Here is a 23,159-nt window from a genome sequence, read left to right as displayed (position 1 = left end):
CCATATCAGCACCATCAACGGGCCCTGTGTCCTCTTACATTCCTGCATGCCTGAGATTACGCCAACAGAACAGCCAACAGAACACGCGAGTGAGCATGGGTCCTCGCGCAAAGACAGAGGCACCTTGGGGGGGGGGGGGGACACCATCTGCTCTGTGCCAGGATGAAGCCCACCTAATCTAGCACTCAGAAACGAAACATGCCTGATCTTATCAATCCGACTCCGAACATCATTAATCAAGGTGACTGTGCTTCACTGATGCCCTGATGATGCTTGGAAGAAGCCCGGAAAAGATTTTACTTCCGCTCTCCAAAATACAAAGGCCGAATTCATTCTGTCATGAATATGTGGTCAAGTTTTTCAGCACGGCTAAATGCGAAAAAACTCACGCCTTGCAAATCCAACTTGCGGCAAAGTCACTTATGCTCAACCATAGCAGGTCAGGACTCCCTGCCTAAGCAAACAGACCCCCCCCCCCGCCCCCAGTCAAATGGGCTCATCTCGGCTGGGCTGCCAAAGCACACTGAATTTGGGCCAACTGGCAGAAACGATGCTAAGGGTAAAAAATAAAAAAAAATACCTGTCATCAGCCTCCACTGTCTTCATGCTGTGCAGGTGTAGCACGGCGAGGATGATGGCCACGAGGAAGATCACAGCGCAACACACACCCACGCTGATATAGAACACTCGTGTGGATGTGGCAGGGGCATTTACACTGTCTACTGAGGGCAGGTCATGGAGAGGTGAGAAGAGGAGAGAGAGGAGTCAGAGAAGAGAGAGAAGACTCAGGAGAGAGCGACACACACATCAGAGTTAAGATCAAGTTAAGAAATTCAAGATATTATAAGCAGAACCCAGCAGATGCATCACAGAAAGATGGAACTGGGAGAGACAGAGCACTCACAGTCTGGCCTGGTCCTGTTGGGGAAGGGCGGGATCTTGTGAGGGTCCAGCTGCTCGGTTCCTTTGGGAAGATGGAGGGTTAAGGGTATGTTTAGGCAAAGTGGACAGATCTCCAAGCAGCAGACAGAGATGAGAAGACATCAGGCTACTGACCACGTCATGCAGAACAAACCAGCACAAGCCATGCAAACCTACACTACCACTCCATTTCCACACTTAAGTAATGCAGATTATGAACTAATTATTATTAATAATCTTATTATTCAATAATCTTAGTTTAGATTATTAACTATTATTTGCTATGAAGTATTCCCCTTTTTCTTCAACACAGTTACACAAACGCTATGTGAAAATGTCACACACTCCCACACGCACACAGTCCACAAGACCTCGGTCCATCGCGGGACAGGGGACATAAGATTACCCACAAACCCTTTCCCTGCTCAGGAAGCCAATCTGGCTTGTGGGCTTTAAATAAAGCAAGCATAAATTTAAATCGGGCACTTCCTCTAGGGACACATATTACAGGGAGCTGGTGTAATTATCTCCAGCGCGTGGGCTTGAGTCTCGGTGAGAGAGTGAGGCCAAGTGCACACACAGCTCTCGTAGAGCGTGATGAGAGAGTGGAGAAGGTCTCAGATGATGGACATAAAACAGACATTTAGGGACACACGCGCACACACACACACACACACACCCCATCTTACTTCTGTAGCACATTTTCCTGCGCTTAAAGTTGAGCACTGTGAAGTTGTTGGCATGAATAGTCAGATTCAGCTGCACTGTCAGTATAGCCTCACCGTCCACCTTCCCAGAACAGAAGAGGTCCACTCTGAAAACTACACACACACACACACACACACACAATGTGCAGAAGGCATTTAATAAGCACTGTACAGCAAGGTTGGAATGCCATATTCTGCCAATTAAAAACAAAAGCACAGCATGAAAAAACCCCTACAGGTTTATGTCCAGGTACCCACTTACATTCAGCAGTGACCATGCAGAACAGACAGCAAGAGGGCAGGTGGGGGTGTGCGTGCGTGAGCGAGCGTGTAGGGGATAGTGCACTGGGGGTTTACCCGAGCGTGTGCGTGGCACCTCCCCCTGGGCGGAGATGTTGCTCTGAGGCTGATCCATGGTGGTGGGGTTCTCCACCTGGAAGCCTAGCCTGTACTCCACCTGCACAGTAGACCAGGAGGGGGCAGGGCCGGTAGGGGTGAGCAACAGGATTGCACATGTAAACTACACTACAGTATATGAGCAGTGATGGGCAATTATTCAGACAATGTAGGTGCATAATATATACCTCAGTTTCACACTAGATGGCAGTAGAGAGAACACAGGAAATTCAAGATAAAAATGTCTAAAGATTTACCAACACAAATCTGTAGCAAGGGCTTCTTGAATCTATATATAATAACAATTTATATAGTGTGTTTCATAGATCCAGTATAATGTGAGTTTTGCTTTCACAGAGAGAGTACACATTGCGTTTCAGTTCAACGTGAACTAGCTGGCTTACGTCCAGTGGCGAAGCTCAATTCAACAAGGGCCAGGGGCAGCTGCTGTTCACACAGAGACTCAAAACACAAAGCTGCACAGCTTCTGTAACCGCTAGAGCAGAAAACCTTTCAGAAGAGCCATTTAGCTCTGCAGCTCCTAGCTACAATACTCATGTACCCTCATGGTCCTCTAGAATTTGACATCTTCTTGACCTATTTTTGGTTATTTATTTACTTTTTTTTGTTTGTGTGCACATATCCATGATCGTGTGTTTACTTTGCACCAGATGGAAGGCTAAGTCAAACAATCGGGTCTATTTATTAATATTCCTTTATTCAGTCCATGTTCAGTAGATGCTGAATAAATGACCAGAACTGTCAGTCATTAATGCTGAATGTGATGATAAACGCTGAAGGCGATATGGCGTCTACCCTGCTCTTGGATTGCCAAGCGAAGTGCAGGCTGTTGGTCTCGCTGGGCACGGGCATGATGAAGGAGAGGGCGTGACGATTCACCACGTCGTCCCGTATGTAGTACAGCTCGGCGTCCAGACCTGCAGGAAAGAAACACGGAGAGAAAAAGTGCTCGTCAGTGCTGACAGCTGTGGGAGAATTGAGAGAGGGGAGGAAAAAAAGAGAGAGGACAAAAAAAAAAAATAAAAATTAAAAAAAATAAATAAAAGATGAGCGCACAGCAGGAAGTTCCCAGCTCTTCCTCCGACAGCTCACTCTGGCAAAATGTCCTCGTGCAGACGTGAAGTTTCGGGCCTCCGGCTCTGTGCCCATATGAACTCTGCATTTTGCCACAAAAAAAAAAAAAAAAGATCCTATGCGCTCATTTCACAGACTAATGGATTCCGCAGAGCCCATGAGAACATCGGGAGCAGAAAACCATGGCAACGTGTTACTCCGAGGAGGTGTTTAGGCGCTGGTATAAAGAGTCACACACAAACAACTGTAAGACATTATACTCAATGCAAAGTAATTCCCAGACAACAACACCCAAAACAACAACAACAATAACAAAAAAAAAAAACCAAGAAGTGATTAACGCGGAATGTGAAGACAAGGCAACTGACCGCCAGAACGTGAGCGCAGTCTCTGATCGGGACAACATTTTGGGTGGAATGCGTCCTGTAAGTATGAGAGTGCCTAGACAACGTCTACAGGAGCACCAGACTGTAGAGAGCAATGGATCATCTTTTAAAAGGCTCTGCCCGACGCGTTATCCTGGTCATCACCGCTACACAGCCAGGAAACCACGGGCCGCTCCAGGATGTTTACACTTGCTCTGGCAATGGCGAAGGGGGAAGACCTCATCTCCCTCTGCAGCTGGCCTCCATTTTCTAATAACTCAGTCTGAGCACACTGTAATCTAAACAGGGCATCAGTCGTGGGCACATTCCTCGGGCAGAAGTGCCCTCCTCCTGTTCACAACACACACGCACGTGCACACACACACGCCTGTGCTCGAAACGGGCCTCCATTTCTGCCCATTAGCAGCGGGACAGGCTTTGCTGACGGACGCGTGGCTGAGGTTTCATGCGGGGGTGGGGGGAGGTCAAGCTCAACTCTGCACCAAGCTAACTGACAGGTGGACTGGCCAGCCGTGCCTTGGGGTGGCCCCCTCACAGCCGGAAGGCTCCAGCTCGGTCAAGTGGCGCCGGCCTATCAGATGGCCAAGAGCCTGCGTTAGAAGAGGGGGAAGGGAATGGACTGCCTTGTCCTTAAAACACCAACAAATGGAGCAAAGATGATTTTAGTGTTGTGCCATTGTGGCTCACAATAAAATGCCGGCTATGACATTAGAGATCGCAATGCATAAATAACTGGACTATGAAGTTATGGTAGTTAAAATGTCATCTTTAATTTGAGAGCATTTAAATCTGTATTGGCAGGATAATTTAGCACCGTGGTTAGTACTGGGTTAATAAGGCTTGGCACGGACTGCAACCCAGGCCTCTGATGGTGCTGTGTTGTTTTCCTCGAGGCGCTTGGCCAGTAACGCAGTGCAGCTATCTTCAGATTCTGCTCGTATGGTTTCAGTTTTTATTTTTTGTAATGAATTTTGTCTTCGGTAAGTCAAAAGCACGTTACACGGCAGATGACCTGTACTTTGCCAGTAAGAACATTCCACTTTTCAGATTGTTCTCGTTTTTCAAAAGCCATCAATACAAGCCTTAATGACCACAGGAAAAAGTTGACAGCATTGGTCCCGTCATTCTCTCTTTGACAGCGCATGCTCTCCTACCCTATTAGAACCATCCGGAGCAGAGGGCAGACAGAGTGGTCTGATGGGAGAGGAAGATCCCCGACTCCCGACCCGATCAGCTTTGGGGCCTGGGCCCCCTGTGGGAGAGAACCTGCCGCGATACGGGAGCCATCGGCCCGCTTTGGACTGCTTCACTGAATGCAGCGAACATAGTGGAAAGAAAAGGATAAAGGAATCCCTCAGCAGGGAGTCAGCACAGCGTTGGCTCACGTCCAAGGATCTGAGCCTGGGGTAGCAGCCTTCCTCACGCCCTGATCCTGGCTGCTCCTTCAGCCTCGACTCCGCGCGTTCAACACCACTTCAAAGCACACCGCTGGGAAAAGAGAGAGAGAGAGCGGAGGCCTGGCTGGGTGGAGAGGTGGGTTGAGGGGCACACTTTGGTGCTCAAGTACCCCTTTTCTTCATTTCCATCTCTTGGCTTTGTGGACTGTAAACAGTGTCAAACCGATACAAGACTCGGAGAACAGTGAGCAGACACTCGGCCGTGGTCTGTGGGGGACTGAACTGGAGTGGATGTTGGAAAGGTTAAGGATTCTTGACCCGGGGCTTTTATGGATCACTACAATCCCCCAGTTATACCACGGAAAAGCGTATGAAAGGGAAGCAGAGCATCAGGGGGTTGGAAAACCTCTCCATGGCGAAAACCGGAGCGAAGCCCTCGCTAACAGCTGAGAAACCGAGCCGTGGCTAGTGGAGCCACTCGACATCTCTGTGTGCCACCTTGTTTGTGAGTCGTAAGAGTTTTTTTACCCCCTCTCTCCGTTTCTTTAAGCGACGAGTAACGACAACTCGCGTTCAAAGGAGTTGTGGTCAACCACACAAGAGCCAAAGAAAAAAAAGAGGAAAAATAAAAAGAACAAAAAAGTGCCCTCATTCTGCTCGCTGTAACAGCAGCTCCTAACTAAGCTCTGACGGGGTGGGGGTGGGGGTCCCCTTTCATATGGCTTCAAAACCCCTTTCATGCTTGAATCGCTTCCACTGTTCTGAAAAAGGAGACGTGCCGAAGAGAAAACAAGTCTGCCGCAAAAAACATTCCACTAGGTTTTATCTTGGTGGCTCTTGCTCAAAGGGGGGGGGGGGGGGGGTTCTCCCGGGGTGTATCTCTCGATCTTATCTTCATACAGGTTGAGCGCAAACCTAGCCGGGCTGGATGGAGCCACGCCAGGAGAGAGCGGGAGGTCTAGCTGGGCCTGGAATGAAACTCGGGGAACCAGAGAGTGTGTCTGGGTGTAGAGAGCTTTGTCTGTGCTAATGCCACGGCAGCCGTGAGAGACTGGGCCACCTCCCTGTGCGAGCTACCCAGGCTGGCGCTGACACGCAGCGCATGTTAGCACAATCTGCTACTGATCTGGGTGATGCTGAGGTTTGGCGCGTGTTAACACACGTCTCCCAGCAGGCACGGGTGTGCATGCGTAGCTGCATCGTGACATGAAAGAGCGCAAATAAACTCGACCGAGTCGGACCTCGATGGCTGTCCGTATGCCAGGGCGTTGAGGCTGTTATTTACACGGACGTATCCAACGCCCTCTCTGTAGATCGATACCTTTCCATAGTGAGTTTTATTTGGTTGGGAAGGATAACCACACCTGCACGGGTGTCTTCTTTTCTACTCGTTTCGTTCCATACCTTTAGGTTTGCCCCTCCACACTTTCCTCCAGGAGGAAAATCAGCAAGCACGACTGCTCGGTTTCGCAAGCAAAGCAGACGATCAGATCAAGTTGCCTGCTTGGAAAGCTGGGAACAAAACCCTGGTGCCAGGTGCAGGAGTGTGTGCAGGTCAAACAAAAGCAGGGCTGTACTGGGACCAGGTTCATCCTCTCCACGCCCCAGCGCTCCGCGAGCGGCGCTTGGGGGAGGGCAGGGTGGTACTCTATCCACGAGCCCTTGGGAACAAACCCAGGGAGCAAAGGGAAGAGTCAGAGTGAGCAGAGTCAGGGAAAGCATAATCATTACATTTACCTGATGCTTTTCTCCAAAGCGACGTGCAATTATGACTGAGTACAACTTGAGCAGTTGAGGGTTAAGGGTCTTGCTCAGGGGCCCAACAGTGGTGGGGCTTGAACCAGCAACCTTCCGATTACAAGTCAAGTACTTTAACCACTGACTGTAATCGCAGTCAGCAAGAGTCACAGTCAGCAGAATCAGGGCATTGCGACAGCAATGTCGACAGCACTGCACCGCACGCCTGCTCAACGTCACATTCACCGGTCTGACTGCTACAGATTACATGGAGGCTTTTTTTAATGTTTGAATGTGCACCAAAGTGATCAAATTCACCCCAACCCCCACTCTACTCTACTCTCCGCTCCCCTGTGCATTTGGGACATACTGCTAACAGGATGCAGTGGGCTACAGGATTTACTCCAGGGGAAAGGAAATGAGTGAGTCTGCTACCTTCAGACAAGCAGGCCACTCAAATACCCAGCGATGAGTAACACGCAAGCTCTCTGGTTTTCATTAGGAAAGGAAAGGACTGGTCACCAGACAGAAATCACTGGAGGAATGAGATCTACACGTGCTTTAACCTGCAGTGGCACTGGAAGTGTGTGGGGGTTCACTGGAACTGCTGCACAAACCAAACCGCATTACCCAAAACAAAGTCTACCACAAGTAAAAACAAGGGCTGTGACCTTGCAAAGATTCCAGTCAATCATACACCCCCCCCCCCACACACACACACACACACACACACACAGAGACACCAAGGGCTAATGTAAACACAGTGCTTTAACTTTACCGGATCCAAACAGAAACACAAACTTTCTCCAGCATTCACCGTTGTCATTATTAAGGCCTATTGTCTGTCTTTCTCTTTCACTGCTCAGAGTTCGCACGCTATACAACGATCAGAGACTGTAAATGCACAGAAAGTTTACTAAAAGTTTACCAACAGTACAGTATACATCAGGAACACAATGTTATAGTCTACTCCCATTTACTGAACACCTGGTAAACCTTCTGATTAATAATAATTACCAAACAATCTTTTAGTGAACTTTTTACCCAGATAATGTTCTTGGTTTAACTACAGAGGAGGTAACCAATCTATTTAAATAATCAAAATTTATAATTTGGAAAAAAACAAACACGTTTCATTACATTTTAGTTTGGCAACTTTTGGTATTATATCATGTAGGGCAGTGGTAACTCAGTGGCTAAAGTACTTGACTGATTCAAGCCCCCCCATCACTGCCAAGTTGCCACTGTTGGGCCCCTGAGCAAGGCTCTTAACCCTCAATTGCTCAAGTTGTACTCAGTCATAACTGTATGTCGCTTTGGATAAAAGCATAGGCTAAATGCCACAAATCTTAAATCCCTTATTTTGGCCATCAACCACATAGGCAGCGAAAAAGCAGTTAAAACAACCATCTTCTCTCAGTTTATGCCCAAGGGCCTTGGTTTGCCGTGTTCACACTTCACTTGGAAAAGCACAACAGACTGGCTTAAATGAAATCAGCAGGGTTTTTTTTGGGGGGGGAGAGGAGGAGGGTTAGGAGGACAGACGCCGCCCTTGTCTCGCCGTGCGGTTTAGGCCTCATTAGCATAGAGAACGGTAGAAGGGCTGCTGGTGGAGAATTCCTCGCCCTATCAGCACAGATGGTCAGGAGGGCAATCAGGGTAATTCCAAACAGGTGTGGGGTAAAAGTAGCCCCGCGCACCAGCGGGGAGACAAACTTAGACCCGGAGCACCGCCGCCGACAGGAACAAAACCACTTTCAGATGTGACTGAACCATTTCCAGGTTAAGCCGTTGTGGCGGAGACGAAAAAAGGTGCAGACTGGTCTGGTTGTGGGGGGCACGCGCGAAATGGCAGCAGGGTCAAGACTCGCACGGCTGGAGAAAGTAACCCTGAACACATTGAGGCCTAAGCTAGGTGCCCTTCACCCAGGAGGCCTGACTTAAGGACTGGAGGCCAACACAGGATCAGCAGCACTAACCACACACACCCACACCCACATTCCCTGGCCACTGCACTCAGAGAAGGATTATCAAAAGAAACAGAAACATGCACTACAGAATCAACACACACACACGATGGGACGAAGAAGGTTTAACCTGCTCTATTGCTTTGCACATGCAACCAATCAGATTGCATCTTTTCTATCCTGCAGTGTAACTGTGTCCAATCCGTAGACTGCTGTGGAAATTCTAGGCGGAGTCTTGCTGGAGGTTAATCACAATGTGCTGGCGACCACACGCATTTCAGCTTCCAAACACTTTACAGCTCTGAGGGCATGTCAAGGTTAAGGTGGAGGGAAAGCAGGGAGGTGGAACAGAGACGCAGAGCAGGGAGGAGCAGGAGGCGGAGCTCCACCAAGCTCTACTTTTCAACTCAGAAACGAGGGAACTTCCTTGACGCTGATTACCAAGAGTAAAGTGGGTGTGGCCTTGAGGAGCAAACGGGCTTAGTTCAGCGTCCCCTCCCCCTCCCAGCTAAGCTGCATTCTCACACTGTCCACTGTACGAACGGCCTTGGGCAAAAGTGGGTATTACTGGGGTAAGCAACTTCATAAATCAACACTCTTTATTTTATGTTGGTACACAAACCATTTCCTTGGTTTATTAGGAGACCCTGAACAAGCAGAAATAAAGCGGCCTTGAGTTAGTGAATAGGACAGGTAGTGATGGGGAGGGGGGGGAAGTAAAGGCCACGTGACGTGTCCACAGCGGTAACTCCTTCAGACTCCCAAGATTCATGTCCATTCAAGGCAACGGAGACAGCAGGGCTGTGCGCTGACAGGTCATCACTGCTGTTCTGCTAACACAATGAAACCAGAGAACACCAGCGTCAATAACCAAATAAACACGCAGGTGCTGAAAGTGCATTCTGGGTAGCTGCCATAGCATGCTGTTTACAAAAGCCCTTCTCCTTTCACTCACGGCACGTCTGAAAGGGCTGGCACTGAGCCGGGAATAGCGCTGACAATCATTCCTCTCCTATTCACGGCCAGCTTTTGTCAGGGCTCGCTACTCGTCTTTCGGCTAGCTCTTCCCGAAAGCCTCTTCTTTGCTCCGTCCCACAAACCCCCGGGCCCGGGCCGAGGCCGCGGGCGAAGCAGTCTGTGCGTGAGCACTGCGGCTTTAAAGAACGCTTAACGGCGAGATGATGTCACATGATGCCTGGGAGTTTCAGCAGTTGCGGGCTCTGACATTCCACCGCTCCGTTATCCGTTCCTCCATCACAAGCAGAAGATTTGATATGGTGTTGCGCGTGAGGAACAGGGCAGGGGAGACACACACATCTCCTGTAGAGTTGAGTATGCACTCCCCTGTCGGTGGGTGAGGAGTCTGGTTTGCACTGAGCCCCACGCACTTAACAGGTACTCAAGGATCGTACATAAAACAGCGAGCAGAAACAGGCGGCTCATTTGCAGTTCGTGCAGAGGAACATGCGTGCCAGTGATGAAGCAGGTGAAGTGTAAACTCCAGCCAGAGCGCTTTTCCAGCCTGATCCTATTCCTCTGGCCTGGTTCACTCCCAGTGAAGGCTGAAGGATCTCAGGGGTGAGGGGGCTCCCCAATGGAAAAAAAAAAAAAAGTAAATTCTCTAGGAGTTCATTACTGTGACCCTGATCCAATCACCAGGCCACAGTGAGGAAAACAGATCTGTTAGGGGTTTGGTGCAAATTCTTCTGTTGGACATGTAGGCTGGAGCCCATAAAGGAAGGAGGAGAAGGAGAGAGAGGAAAGAGCAAATGTCTTTACAGGAAGGGAGAAGACGTGGCAAGAGAGAGAGAGAGAGACTCTGAAGAGGAGAGACTAGAGAGAGAGGAGAGGGTTGGGGGAGAGAATGGGAGAGAGAGAGCGCGAGAGAGAAAGAAAAAGAAAGAAAGGAGAGTCTGTGTTTTAAGCGGTTACACTGAAGTTTCACACTGTCACATGTGTAAAAACAATTAAGCTGTCCAGAGTCGGTGATAATCTTACTCACAACCACAAACCCCCCCCCCCCCCCCCCCCCCCCCCCGCACACACACACACGCGCGCGCAAAAGGCACAATGTCCCCTACGAGATATTTTTCTTGGTTTCTTGCAGTCATTAGGGGATATCTTATGCGAAGCTTTTGGTAAAAGCATCACAAAGCACCAGAAGGGGAACCAAAAATTGCCAGCAAAAAACCAGCAGCCAGGATCCGTACGAGGCACCAGCGTGCTGCTCCTGCTGCTGTCCTTTTGATGGACTTACGATAACCTGGGCTGCATATTATGGGAGAAAGGAAAAAAAAAAAAAAAGACCTGTGATTATTTTCTGTAAGCACCCAAGATTTAGCAAGGGACAAAGCTGCGGATGCAATGGCAGGCCGCATGTGGGGGCTAAACAGGTGTTTTACGGCTTCATATATCCAAATGTTTGCAGAGATTCTTGGAACAGCCTTAGCTTCACACACACACACACACACACACACACACACACACACACACACACACACGTGCACTTCTCAACAAAGGTGTAATTTAAACGCAGACAGATTCACTCCAGAGGGTAGTAACAGGTAGCGGTGCGGAGAGTATTTCGGCTGGAATTTTTCCCCCCCCCACTTTTTTTTTTTTTATTAAGTAATGTTAAAAACAGTCTTCCATCACTTCCACTGTCTGGTCTATCATCGAAACACAGCGCTAGCAAGCCACAGCAGGACAATGAAACACTGTTCGGAGTCTGATTATGGAGGTCAGGTGAAGCTCATTTTTAACTAATGAAATATTTAAGGGCCGGTTAACCTAATTTTAGCACCACTCATTCCATCTCGGGTGTGTATTCCAATCTTTAGGCAAACTGCATTCCCAAAGCCAACAAACGCAATGAAAGAGGAAAACAACAGTTCAGAAAATTTGGAGATGAGTGGGAAAAACAAATCTATGTTGAGGCTCTCTCGCAACCTTATGACAACCTCTCCTGGTAGAGGCATAGCATAGCAGCTTTGAACCATGCCTGGGGCTGGCAGTGCTTTGCAGATTGAGATTGCGTACAGTAATTAAACAGGGGAGAGGGGTGTGTGTTCCATAACACCTGCCTGTCCTTGACGAGCCATAAAACCACATCTAGGTCTGCGAGTCAACAAGAACTGAACGAGAACTCAACAGTGCATTCCATAATAAACACAGTGTCACATACAGGAACGTTTTCTCAAAGTGCGAGCACCAGATATTCAAACTCAAATTAAGTGCCTTCCTAACAAAATCAGCTCACAAAGGTTCTGCTGGTACATGCACCTCTCATAAGTCAACCAGCAGAACACATCTTTTCTTTAGAACTCGTACAGCAGGTCCGTGAGACATCACAAACTTCATTACAAGTCTGCTCACGTCTCTGGCTGGCCTGACTTCAACACAGTGCTTTTGATGGCTCTGAGAGTAGAAGCACCCCCCTGCTGCACCAACCCCCTGTCCTTCTTTAAGTGAAGACCACTGCTCCGGTTTTCAGCTCATTAATGAACATTAGTTTCCTGCAGGCCTGCTTTTTTTTCAGTGGCAAGTGTCTGAAGGACGGCTGAGCCTGTGAGGTTGTCGTCAGCCTCTGTGCAGACTTCAGTGTTTGGAGGGGGAGGCTCCAGTCGGCATGGCTGAGTTAGGGCAGCGTCGTAATGAATCCAACCTGCTCTTCACAAGGACTCTGCCCCCATTATTAATTACAACCACATGAGCCATTACTATACCTACGATCCGATTCATGCAAACACAACTCAGAATTTAACCAGTGTTCACGAAAGACCACAAAAAATCCAAAACACAAAGTTGTGACAACTATTACATTCCCAGGGGCTGAATGTTTCAAATAATCTCTGGGTACGAATTTGTGACACTACCTCCTCGATCAAGTACAGCAATGTGCAGTTTTGTTCATTACACCTGATGAGAGAATTATCAAATTTGGAAGTCTGCTACTTCACGTTAAATGCTTTCTGCATATGAATGACAAGCATTTTGTTTCAGCTTTGTATTCCTACTGAAATTACCAACCTCACCCAGAGCAGCGCTAACTTCACCAACACGTCTGGGAATGATAACCATGGTCCAAACCTAATAAACAGAATCCAACTGGATCTCAAACTCTCAAACTTCCAAAGAACACACTTCCTGCTGAATGAACCCTCCCATCCAGGCTTGTAGAGGGCAACTGGTTCTCATCTCTGTCCTCCCTTCTCGTTCGTCAGACTAAGAGAGTCATGAACGTCTTCATAAACATCTTCAATGTGCCACAGAATGATTTGTCTGAGTAACCAGCATACCTCTTTCTAACAGTCCAGTGGCAGCTGCTGATAAGGGCCAGCTTCGATGAAACGCGCGCCAGCTCTCTTGATCCGCCCCTTCGGACGAGGAGCTCGAGGGCGAGCGGCTCGCAAAAATCACGAAAGCGAGTGGTCGAAGTTCAAGGTCAACCCAGAAAGGGAGGAAAGCGCTCGAGGAAGAGAGAGAGTGGAGATGTGTACACCATGTGTACCAGTGCTGGGGCAATACTGGATTCCCTCTTTGTCCAAACACAGTACAGGAGAGTCTGGGCTCTATTAAATGTACACTGCAAGGAAGCAAGTGAATGTTAATGCACTGCCGAAAGACTTCGATTATAGTGCAAAGAGGGAAGACAGAGAGAAGTGGGAGCCAACTGGGTTTCGGTATGGCACCAAGGACACATTAATATGGAGAAAAATGAATGGCGAGGGAAACAGCAAGGAGGTACGCTGGCATGTAAAGGCACGCCAGCACACAGCAAGCCTCGGAACCACTGTGCATCAAACTAGATCACATCGGGCGGTTTGCACCGGTTTCGGACTCCGGCCCAAACCGCAGGCAATGGAGGAGGATTTCACGTGAGGAGAAGATCACCTGAAGTCCAGCTGCACCAGGAGCGATAACTCAGCCACATGCTGGACAAATCGGCGCCAGCAGAGCACGGTAGGGGAGAGAATACGAAGCAGACATGACTGCATACTGTTCCTACTGACCTTTGACTCACACTATAAAATATAACCGCACTGCCTTTTTTTAAATAGAAAAGCAAATGACGTTTGTAAGCGTATCGCATCACATTGCATAATGTCCACTCTAGTAACACATGCAACACATCCATACCAGCCTACTAATCTCAAATCAACTCTGCTTCATATGCCTGAACTTCCTCTAGCTAGCAAACTCCGCCAGAAGGAGCTTTGTATGTTCATGCCTGGGCACGAACAGGAGTCTATGCTGCCTTTTTAACTGGAGGACATGCAAGCCTGTCATTAAATCAGTGAAGGCACTTGTCCTGACCTCGCTGTTGTCATGATGCCATCCATCCCCACCCCCCCACGAATAACGCACACACTGGCAGCTGGAGCCTATGAAGTTGCGGTTAGCTCACACTTTACTCAAGTCGTGACAATGTCTGGATGGAGGACGAATGTAAACTAAGACGCAAGGTGGGGCCGCATTTACGCTCACTCCATTAGATGTACTGGTCTCGGACTGGGAGAAACGGTGATGTCATGGGGAAAACAATGGAACCTTACATGGGAGAAGAACGTCGGCACCATGCAACCAACAAACCTTGGTATTTAGGTGTGGATCCAGGTGCAGGCGCAAGGACGTTTGATTGTGGGGAGCTACAGCGCTGCACTGTGCTTTCCCAGCTGGGTTACCACATCTGAGCCACCTGCTCAGGTAAGGGTACTGGCACTCGCGAGCCGCAACAGTGGAAACACCTGGTACAGTGCAGGAAGGACTGCAGCTGGACAACCATGAGGAAGCTTCCAACACTAAGGAACAATGGACACCTGGAACACGTGTTATTGGGAGTTGGGACAGAGCCAGAATATGGACTGTATGAGGGTTCATTTAGAAAGAAAAGCTCTCATTCTTGTATCTGAATGGAAGGCTTTTGCAATCGGCTAAACAATAGATGACCATGGATAATGATCAGCCAATTCCAATATCAGGGTTTATGCATTTTCCGGAGTTCATCGTGATCACCATGTTTTCAAATCTCTGGAAGCCTTTTAGCATTCAGGGAAAAGAACTTTCAGCAATCGGCTCCAACATGAAACAGCCAAACATGACTACCCACCAGCGCTGCTGCCACAAAAATCCCATTTCCAGTATGTTTACATTGTGTCAGGCAGAGCCGAACTCCACAAATCTGAGAACGCTTATTGCAACGCGAATGTAAACAAAAGTAAACACAGGCATCAAATCCAGACTTTCATCAACGGCCGTTGCTCTGTGTTTACGAGACAAATAAGCAGTCTGAGATGTCCTTACATAGATCAGATCTGTTCTCAGATCAGAGCTGTTCTCAAAGAAAAGCCCTTCTAATATATCTAAAGGACATGATGAAAATGTTTGGTGTGCAGTAGAAGTTAGAGGAAAAAACTGGCAGAAGATTAATAAGGAATTACAGAACTCCAGAGACCCTGAAGAAGGACATTGAGGAAGTGAATGGGAGTGAAAGGGGAAGAGAGACAGAGACAGACGTGCAGAGTGTGTTTATCCTCTATTGCAGCTCTTGCTGAAACAACTACAACAAATTGAAGCTCTAGCTCGTAGGTCCACAGAATCACAAGGATATTTTTTGTACCTGTACATCCATAGCATAAAAAAAAACCAAAACACAACTACCCAAAAAAACCACACAGACTCTATTCAGAACCCAAAACCTTTTAACTGGAAGAACGTGATCCTTATGATTCAGACTCTGCCCTCAGGTTTCATTAGGCGTAGGTTTCATTTCAACTGGGGGAGGGGGGTGGGGGATATCGTTCACACTGGCCAACCATAACCACATCAGTGGTGAACAGGCTCGGTCAGTGGGGAGCGGACAGCTTATTCTCTATGGCAATGGGTGTCTGAGTCCGTCTACGTCCCCAAGAGAAGCAGGGGAGCTGTGGGAGAGTGCGTCCCCTCACTGCTCCACGACAGACGAAGGTGTATGTCGCTGTGTCACAGAACGCACAGTGCAGCAAAACACGCAGGCCCCAGTGAACTCTGGTGTCTTTTCGCTACTGACAAAATGGAAAAAGAACTGATCCCTGAGTGAATGGAGTCAGCTGAAAAATACACACATGCACGCACACCAAGGCAGAAAGTTAAGAACACACCTTTTATCTGCCATAATAAGTGGCACAGAGCATCGGTAAGTGAAACTGGAAAATCCAGGAGTGAGTTATGGCGAGCAGGACAGAGCAGACACCAGTGTGGAAAGTTGACAATTAACGTACTGACAACGTTTGTTGTCCGTCATTAACTCAGGAAGCCGTTCGCGAGCTTCAGCCACACTGGTTTGATCTAAATTACAGGCCCAAGATTCCATCCTCCTCAGTCGCACCCACAAAACCGACCCGAAATATGAAAACACAAGTCATTACTTATTTTGGCAAAAACTGTCAAAGCATATATTCTGACCGCAACATCTCTTGGCACTGCCGATGCTTGCTGGCAAGACACACGGGGACTGGAACCACCAACAGAGAGAGAGAAATGAGAAAAGCTGGAGAAACAACTCGTGTAAGAGACAGAGGACAGACGCAAAGAAGACTCGTGTGCAATTAAATGCACACTAATGCAGTAGGAGCAGATAGAAATTCTGTCTGCCCCCTTTAATAGCATTACTCATATTAAAGTACATGTTCATTCATGAGACATGTTCCAGAGTGCATGACACAAAACCATAGGCTACAATTTGATGTTCATAAACAGATTACAACTTCCATAGAGTGTACAAGCCCACCAGAGGTTGACAGCGATGAGCTGCAGAAAGACCCAGCACCCAGACGGAGGCAATAACTTGGCCGGGGGGGGGGGCAAAAAACCCCCCCAAAAAACAAACAAAAAAAAACAAAACTCAAAAATGACAACAAAAAACACACTTTACAGGCTAGTTAGGACTGTTACATAGCAAAAGCATGAAGCCAGAAAGAGCGGTAATCTCTCAACCAAGTTTACCTGGACCCTAAACACCACCATTCTTCTCTACATTCATCATATGCTCTCTCGTTGCAAACAAAGCCTTATTTTCATTTCGTTTCAATTTGACATGCAACATCCCTCATATTCAAGTTCAACTCCAGTGTCATAAGCTGGGACTTCATAAGCTGGGATCGACTTCTGGGATCCACTACTGAATTACACCACATCGTATTTCTACATTTAACGGGACACATTTAGGGATAGGCCAGAAAGGGGATCGCTCTCCGCACTTTCTGAGGAGTGCCACTCTGGAGGGATCTCAGCCTGGACCGCTTCAGTCAGTTCCGCCTCCCCATTTCCTCCCACATCCTGGAGGAAGTCATTACAAGTCTTTCATTAACCTGCAGGCTGTGACGCTTGCTATGATAACGACTGGTTATAAAGGGCTCCACCAACAACCGGCAATCAACAATAATTAAACAATTCACACTGGATCAAGCAGAGGTCCATGCGTCAGAGCTTCGCCTCCCTCTGAACATCAGTAGGCTACACAAGCCCTTTATCTTTCACAAACAGTCTGTAGGGCACAGATGACTTGCAATGACCACATGATCTCACTAAGTTGCTTCAAAATGTCCCAAAGAATATGTACCATATGAGTGCAGTCTGTCCCACAAAGCTGACAGCATATGCGAATGTCTCCCACGCAGACACAATGCAGTTCCTGTTTCTTTTTCATATGCTTCCTATTAGAGTTAGAAAGGCAATATGAATAATCACACTACACATCACACTACATCAGCAGACATGAATCCTGTCCTAATCACCCATGATGTACATTCAAACTTCCATTAGCTTTACATAGGCAGCAATGCAAAAACAAAACTAATAAAATATAGTCTAATGTTGCTGTTGTTGTAGCACTCATTTGGGACTTCAACATCAATATTCCAATAAGCAGACTGCAGACTCCTGCATTTTCATTCTGATGCCCTGCTGTGGATTGTTGATGATGCGTTCAATGTTGTAAATCTGTCAGAGATAATTCAGAGCAGTCTTGTTTTCCAAATTCATTTACTGGCTAGTCACACCAACAAAGAGGTAATAAATAAACTCTCCTTCATAACAGATGGGTGTCAAACCGTTGGGTTTTTTAGACCTCCCAGCGTAAAATGATTATAGAATACTTTGTCGCTCTTATCTCTGGAAATAGCACAGTTAGGCTACTGCTTAAAGTTTAGACTCAGTTAGCTCTGTACCACTTCGATGCACACAAATGTTTTTGAAAATAAAACTTTGCCCTTCCGTTATGTCTCTCTCATGAAATGTCAAGTCAGGCTTGTAACATGGACAATCTCAGAGTGAAGAATGCCCTGGAGGTATTGCTAGCCAGGTGTTTTGGGTACTATAGACTACTGAATAGTACCATGTTCAAAGACTGAAACTCTAGTAATTATTGTAGGGTATTGTTTGTTATTGTACTCACTGTTCTTTGAGATAAAGCTTGTGTGTTTGCACTTCTAGGCATCAGTATTGATCCCTGTATAACAGTATTCTAGTTCATTGGTATCTCTGACTAACCTACTGTACTAGGATACACTCCATGAGTAAATGACAAAGCACTTTTGTAAGTCACTCTGGATAAGAGCGTCTGCCAAATGTGGTAAATGTAAAGGATAGATTTGAGACATGTTTATACACTACTGGATAGTACTGGTAATGGAACAAACAGATTAGATTCCACTTTGTTCATTTCCACTCGTTTCCACTTTGCTCAACAGAGCAAATCAGATTGAACACCACAGTCAGAATATAGTTCCACAACGAGAAAGTCTAGTGCACATTTTCTTAAGTTCTATAGCCCAATCCTCAGTGTAAATCTGTCCATCATTTCAGTCTGCCACAACCTTCTGCATGGCAACAAGAGTAGGAGCGTAACATGCCCATAAGCAACTGTGAAACAACCCACTGTAGACTAGTAATCCACAATCCAATTGATTACATTTCTTAAGTTTCAATGCTTAACATGTTTGGAGTTCACACACGCTGTGATGTGAGCTTCCTGGACAAAGTCTACATCAAGTGAATTAAACTTGAAATACATTTAAAATAATTATTTTGCACTACCTCATCTTAACTTGTGAAGTACATTTTTATTAATAACCATGTCAGAAAACATGTAATAAACACGAACAATTAAAAAGCTCAAATATGGACTGTAGTCTCAAATTCTAATGACGGGGTACAGCACAGGGACCTTTCAGTTTAATGTCCTCAAACTTGTAGACTAACGCCTGCATACAAACTACTGTAGTTGAAAGGCAAGCAAATTAATGCGGTTTCCCCCCCCAAATCATCATGGTATTACGCAACAGGTCTTCATTTAGAGTTAGCTGAATAAAGTAAAGTATAGATTTGGGTGTTCTTAGTGCCTGATAGTGGTACCAGAATTCCTAGCTACCTTCCTAGTTAGCCAACAGCTGCCTAGTTAACGCAATGTTTGCAATAATGCACATAACACGCATGGCTCCATAGCGCTACCTTTTAAACACAAATAAACACAAATATCTTTTCCATCCAAGCGTAACTTTACATAAGCAACTTTATGCCTTGTGCACCTTTTTTTTGTTTGTTTGTTAATCTAGCGGTTAGTTTGCTAGCTACTTAGCGACCTTTCACGGCGAACCTCATGCATAACTTCCCAGTTTACCAGGAACATCTTGCATCCATAACTTCTAAATGAAAGACACACATACACATACATACCCAGAAGTTTCTTCACCTCATCCTCGCTCATGTAAACGTTGACACTGGGACGGGTGTTGTCGCCTACGCCGCTGGAGTAGGCGAGGCAGAGGGCCCCGTCGAGAAGCAGCAGCCAGAAGAAACCCCCCAGCCTCCACGGCCAAGCCCGGGACGCCGACGGGCAGCCTCCCGACCCGAGCATCGCACTTTAACACTTCCCTCAAACCGTTCAGCGTAACCTCATCCGAAGTTCGAGTGACCTCCCCGAGGGCAACATGCTACGAAGACCGTGTCGATAGCGACGCCGCCGAGAGCCTCCGAGACCCCCCGAGAGTCCCCTCGCTTCGCTCGAGCGAGCTAGCTAGTCGGCTAACTTTGTTCCGAGTCTCGGCGTAAACGGACAAACAGTCGCCTCACACATCCGGACGGGATCAATACGCGTCTATTGCTACTTCTCCCCCCAAAAGTACGCTCGGGTTAAGGCGGCGGACGAGAATCATAACCAAGAAACAGCCTGAAAAGTGCGACACAGGTCTTTATTTCACGGACTGTCCAACCGCCGAAGTTAGCCAGCAGTGTCGGCTTTCCCTAAGGAAACGGGCGCGCGCACGCTCGTGGAAGGCACGCGGCTTTTCCATGGGCTGCCACACTGTGCCCTGTGGCGCGCCGCCCCGCACAGGCTGTGGTGGGGTATGCTAACGGACTTATTTGCTTTTCAGCTTTGTTTTTTGTTTTTGTTTTTGTTTTTTTTTGGAGGAGGGTGGATGTAAATAGTATCGAAGTCAATGAGCTTTTACAATGCGCATAAAGCGTCTCGCTAGAAATTATTCCTGAGGAATTGAAATGAATCTTTTCGCTTCCCAACACAACAGGGACATCTTGTGGTACAGTGACTTCAGTATAGTCTTTAAACTCTTCTAGAATTATATTAAAGATGCTGTCCTATATTAGCGTTGGTCACGTAATAAAATACAGTTTAATTCGCCACGTTTCCCTTTTGAATTATGCATCTTGCAGGTCACTAAACTGTCAACATAGCAGCATTTTATGTACAAGAGGTTTCCAATCCAGTAACCACGCATCTTCTATCAGTCCATGGATTTACTCTTTCCAACTTCTAACACACCTGTGCCAGGCAGTCAGGAGCTCTGAGGGCCTAGATCAGAAAACCAGTCTGTCCAGAGCTCTGTGAGGGCTGGATTACCTGGTACAGGATCTGGACTAGATCGGAAACATGGTCTGTGAGGTCTGGATTACCCGGTCCAAGATCTGGACTAGATCGGAAACCTGGGTCTGTCCAGAGCTCTGTGGAGCACTAATAACAAATAAATGTATAGTAGGATGTTTATATTCCTTAAGTTTATCTGATCTGCTATCAGACTTATATTGAGAATGGACATATCGGAGGAGGACAACAGGCAAAGATGATAAAAGCGCACCAAACAAATTTTAACCATTTTATTATTAAAATATTCAGCCACAAAACAAACCTATAAACACTATTTACATGATAGCTAGCAGAGATGTTTGCTTCAAACAGTCAAATGTATCGCTGGCCCAGTATTTGTGTGGGCTCATGTTATGCGGACGAGGAAGAGAGATTTGGTTTTCCACAGCTGTAGCAGTTCTAACAGAGGGAGATGCAACAGGTGACCATTTAAAGAAAGAAAAAAAAAATCCCTGAGGGATGCACGGCCACTTGGTGTCAATATCACAAACCATTTCCATTTGAGGTATGCTATTTTGATGCAGGGTAACTGTCAGAATGTGTGGGATATGATGATCCACAGCGCGGGAGGTGTCGAACACCTTCGCATAAAACTGCTCAGTCAGTGAGCTAGTCGGAAAGCAGTCAGCATTTTTGATTCCATGGACTGTGTTTGTGCCAAAAAACGCCCGTGTCACTGAGCTACTATACACCCGGCCTCCTGCAACGAAAGGCAATGGGATAAAATAATCCAACAAATCAACAAATAAATTATATAAATGATTACAAATAGACTGATGATTGCCTAATTCAACAAACAGTTACTTGATTAGTTATTAATTTGTGTTAGTGAAAATGTAAAAAAAAAAAAAAAAGTATGTCACATAATTTAGAAATAAATCTAGGGAAGTTCCCTTACCTTTACTACTGTCTCTGAGTGCTTCGGTCTGAGGAAAGAGAAATGAAAAACTGACTACTACTTCCAATTAGCTTACAATCAATATTGTTTACTCTAAAATAAAGATGTATTGAACAATTACAATCCATAATATATCAGTACAATCATGTGGAGATTAAAAATCAACTCCTTCATATTAATTGTAAACCTCCATTTCACCTTCTCATCATGAGGTACTGTATACACATCATGTGGTACTGTATATGTATCGTGAGGTACTGCATACACATCATAAGGTACTGTACACTCCGAAGCCGATCACAGCTGTAACACTCGCGTTCTACTCATATATTTGATCAGCACTTTGCTGCCTAAGCTTAGCATAGTTCAGACCATCTGGCCTACCTCTGGTGTCAGGCCAAAAACATGTCCACAACCTCAACACATAGAAATGTGATGACTCTCTTTTTCAGGATTAAACAGACCAATGAGTGAGCAACTGTTTTCAGTAGAGGGACACATTACTGGACCACAATAGCGGTTTCAGTTTGGCGTCCAAGGGCAGCATGGAGGTTAGGCTGAAAACCTGACGCAACGGGCTTCAGGGAGACAGCACGTAAGACCTGTGGAGTCAAGTCTGTTCTGTCCATCCAAATGAAATAACATCAATCGTAAGTCTGTAAGGTGCTGTGTGTGTCCATTTCAGTATGAATTTAAAATAAAGATAACTAAACAGGCTCCAACTCCTGGAAAATACCTTTGATGTGCTGGATCCGTACGAAAAAAAATCAATGCACAGCGGTTGTAGGACAGCAATTGTATATTACGCAGCGATTTATTGGGCTTGGGACAAGACGTGAATGTTTCAGCCCCTAGGCCTTCATTTGCACATTTGTAACATTTAAACCATCAACCCACTTATATACAGCGATAAAAGGTCTCTCCCTTGGTCACACCCTTGGCCAAATGTCAAAAAATATAGAACTATACAATAAGCATGGAAGGCCCAGGGCTGGTATGTGAGCTGGTTTGTATATGCTTGTACTTACTGGGTTTCTTAGGGAGCAGGGGCTCACATATTTCTCTAAAACAAACATCCTGCTGTACCTTATATGTTCTTTTGTACCTGTGGATCAAATTACACAAACTGATATTAAAAAGTGTTATGAAAAGAACAGAAGAGCAAACAGAGGAATGTATTCTAGTGTGGCAAAGTTTGCAGGCATGTTACGAACCACAGAAACCACATCAATACGACTGGTGGATAAACTTCATTAAGGCAAAACTACTGTAATTATGGGGGGGCACTTACAGATAATGGCATACTCCGTCCTCCCAGACGGGCACGCTCTTCGTTTCGGAGTAGAGGCGGGTACAGGGGTGCGGCAATCGTTGGCAGGCTACAGGAAACAGCAAGATTGAAATCCTCTCAGGGATTGGGAGAAGACCGATATCCTCCCAGGGACTGAGAGAACACTGTGTTATCCTCCCAGGGATTGAGAAAAGACTGTGACCGTTTCAGGGACTGAATAAAGTCCAATATCCTCTCAAGGACTGAGAGATGACGCCTTTTCGCTATAGCAATCTATAATTATGCGAAGAATGATATCCTCTCAGTGATAGAGAAAAGACTTTTAGGAACTACAGCTGTGCTTTTATTTTTCTTTATGTTTGAATTTTTTTATTTCTATTTGTTTTAAACATTTTTCTGTTCTCATCGTAAAGCACTTTGAGTGACCACAGCGTGTGCTATATA

At 46.5% G+C, this 23,159-nt stretch overlaps 2 protein-coding genes across 15 annotated transcripts in view; both read right to left on the bottom strand.

Moving 5' to 3' along the window:
* Nucleotides 1–19,918, bottom strand: part of ryk (receptor like tyrosine kinase) — a 35,582-nt gene extending 15,664 nt beyond the window's left edge. Inside the window, exons 1-7 of one of the 9 annotated variants that reach the window (XM_081717405.1) lie at nt 12,636–12,837; nt 3,102–3,201; nt 2,841–2,962; nt 1,986–2,085; nt 1,611–1,742; nt 905–964; nt 581–722 (exon numbers count right to left, since the gene is read on the bottom strand). In XM_081717405.1, the coding sequence (XP_081573531.1) occupies nt 581–722; nt 905–964; nt 1,611–1,742; nt 1,986–2,085; nt 2,841–2,962; nt 3,102–3,201; nt 12,636–12,686 (707 nt within the window). In that variant the 5' untranslated portion in view covers nt 12,687–12,837. Of the gene's footprint in view, nt 1–580; nt 723–904; nt 965–1,610; nt 1,743–1,985; nt 2,086–2,840; nt 2,963–3,101; nt 3,337–3,487; nt 5,583–12,635; nt 12,838–19,319 lie in introns of those variants that run through there. The other 8 variants (XM_081717406.1, XM_081717410.1, XM_027007750.3 and 5 more) reach the window with 8 other exon arrangements.
* Nucleotides 19,919–20,741: 823 nt separating this feature from the next.
* Nucleotides 20,742–23,159, bottom strand: part of sned1 (sushi, nidogen and EGF-like domains 1) — a 30,107-nt gene continuing 27,689 nt past the window's right edge. For all 6 annotated transcript variants that reach the window (XM_081718028.1, XM_035524051.2, XM_081718029.1 and 3 more), the window contains 4 exons: nt 22,716–22,803; nt 22,453–22,529; nt 21,425–21,452; nt 20,742–21,226 (listed from right to left, as the gene is read on the bottom strand). In XM_081718028.1, the coding sequence (XP_081574154.1) occupies nt 21,430–21,452; nt 22,453–22,529; nt 22,716–22,803 (188 nt within the window). In that variant the 3' untranslated portion in view covers nt 20,742–21,226; nt 21,425–21,429. The remainder of the gene's footprint in view (nt 21,227–21,424; nt 21,453–22,452; nt 22,530–22,715; nt 22,804–23,159) is intronic.

Source organism: Electrophorus electricus, chromosome 7 (genome assembly GCF_041902795.1).
Source record: "Electrophorus electricus isolate QZ-2024a chromosome 7, ASM4190279v1, whole genome shotgun sequence".
Lineage (NCBI taxonomy): Eukaryota > Metazoa > Chordata > Actinopteri > Gymnotiformes > Gymnotidae > Electrophorus > Electrophorus electricus.
This window is presented reverse-complemented; position numbering and strand designations above follow the sequence as displayed.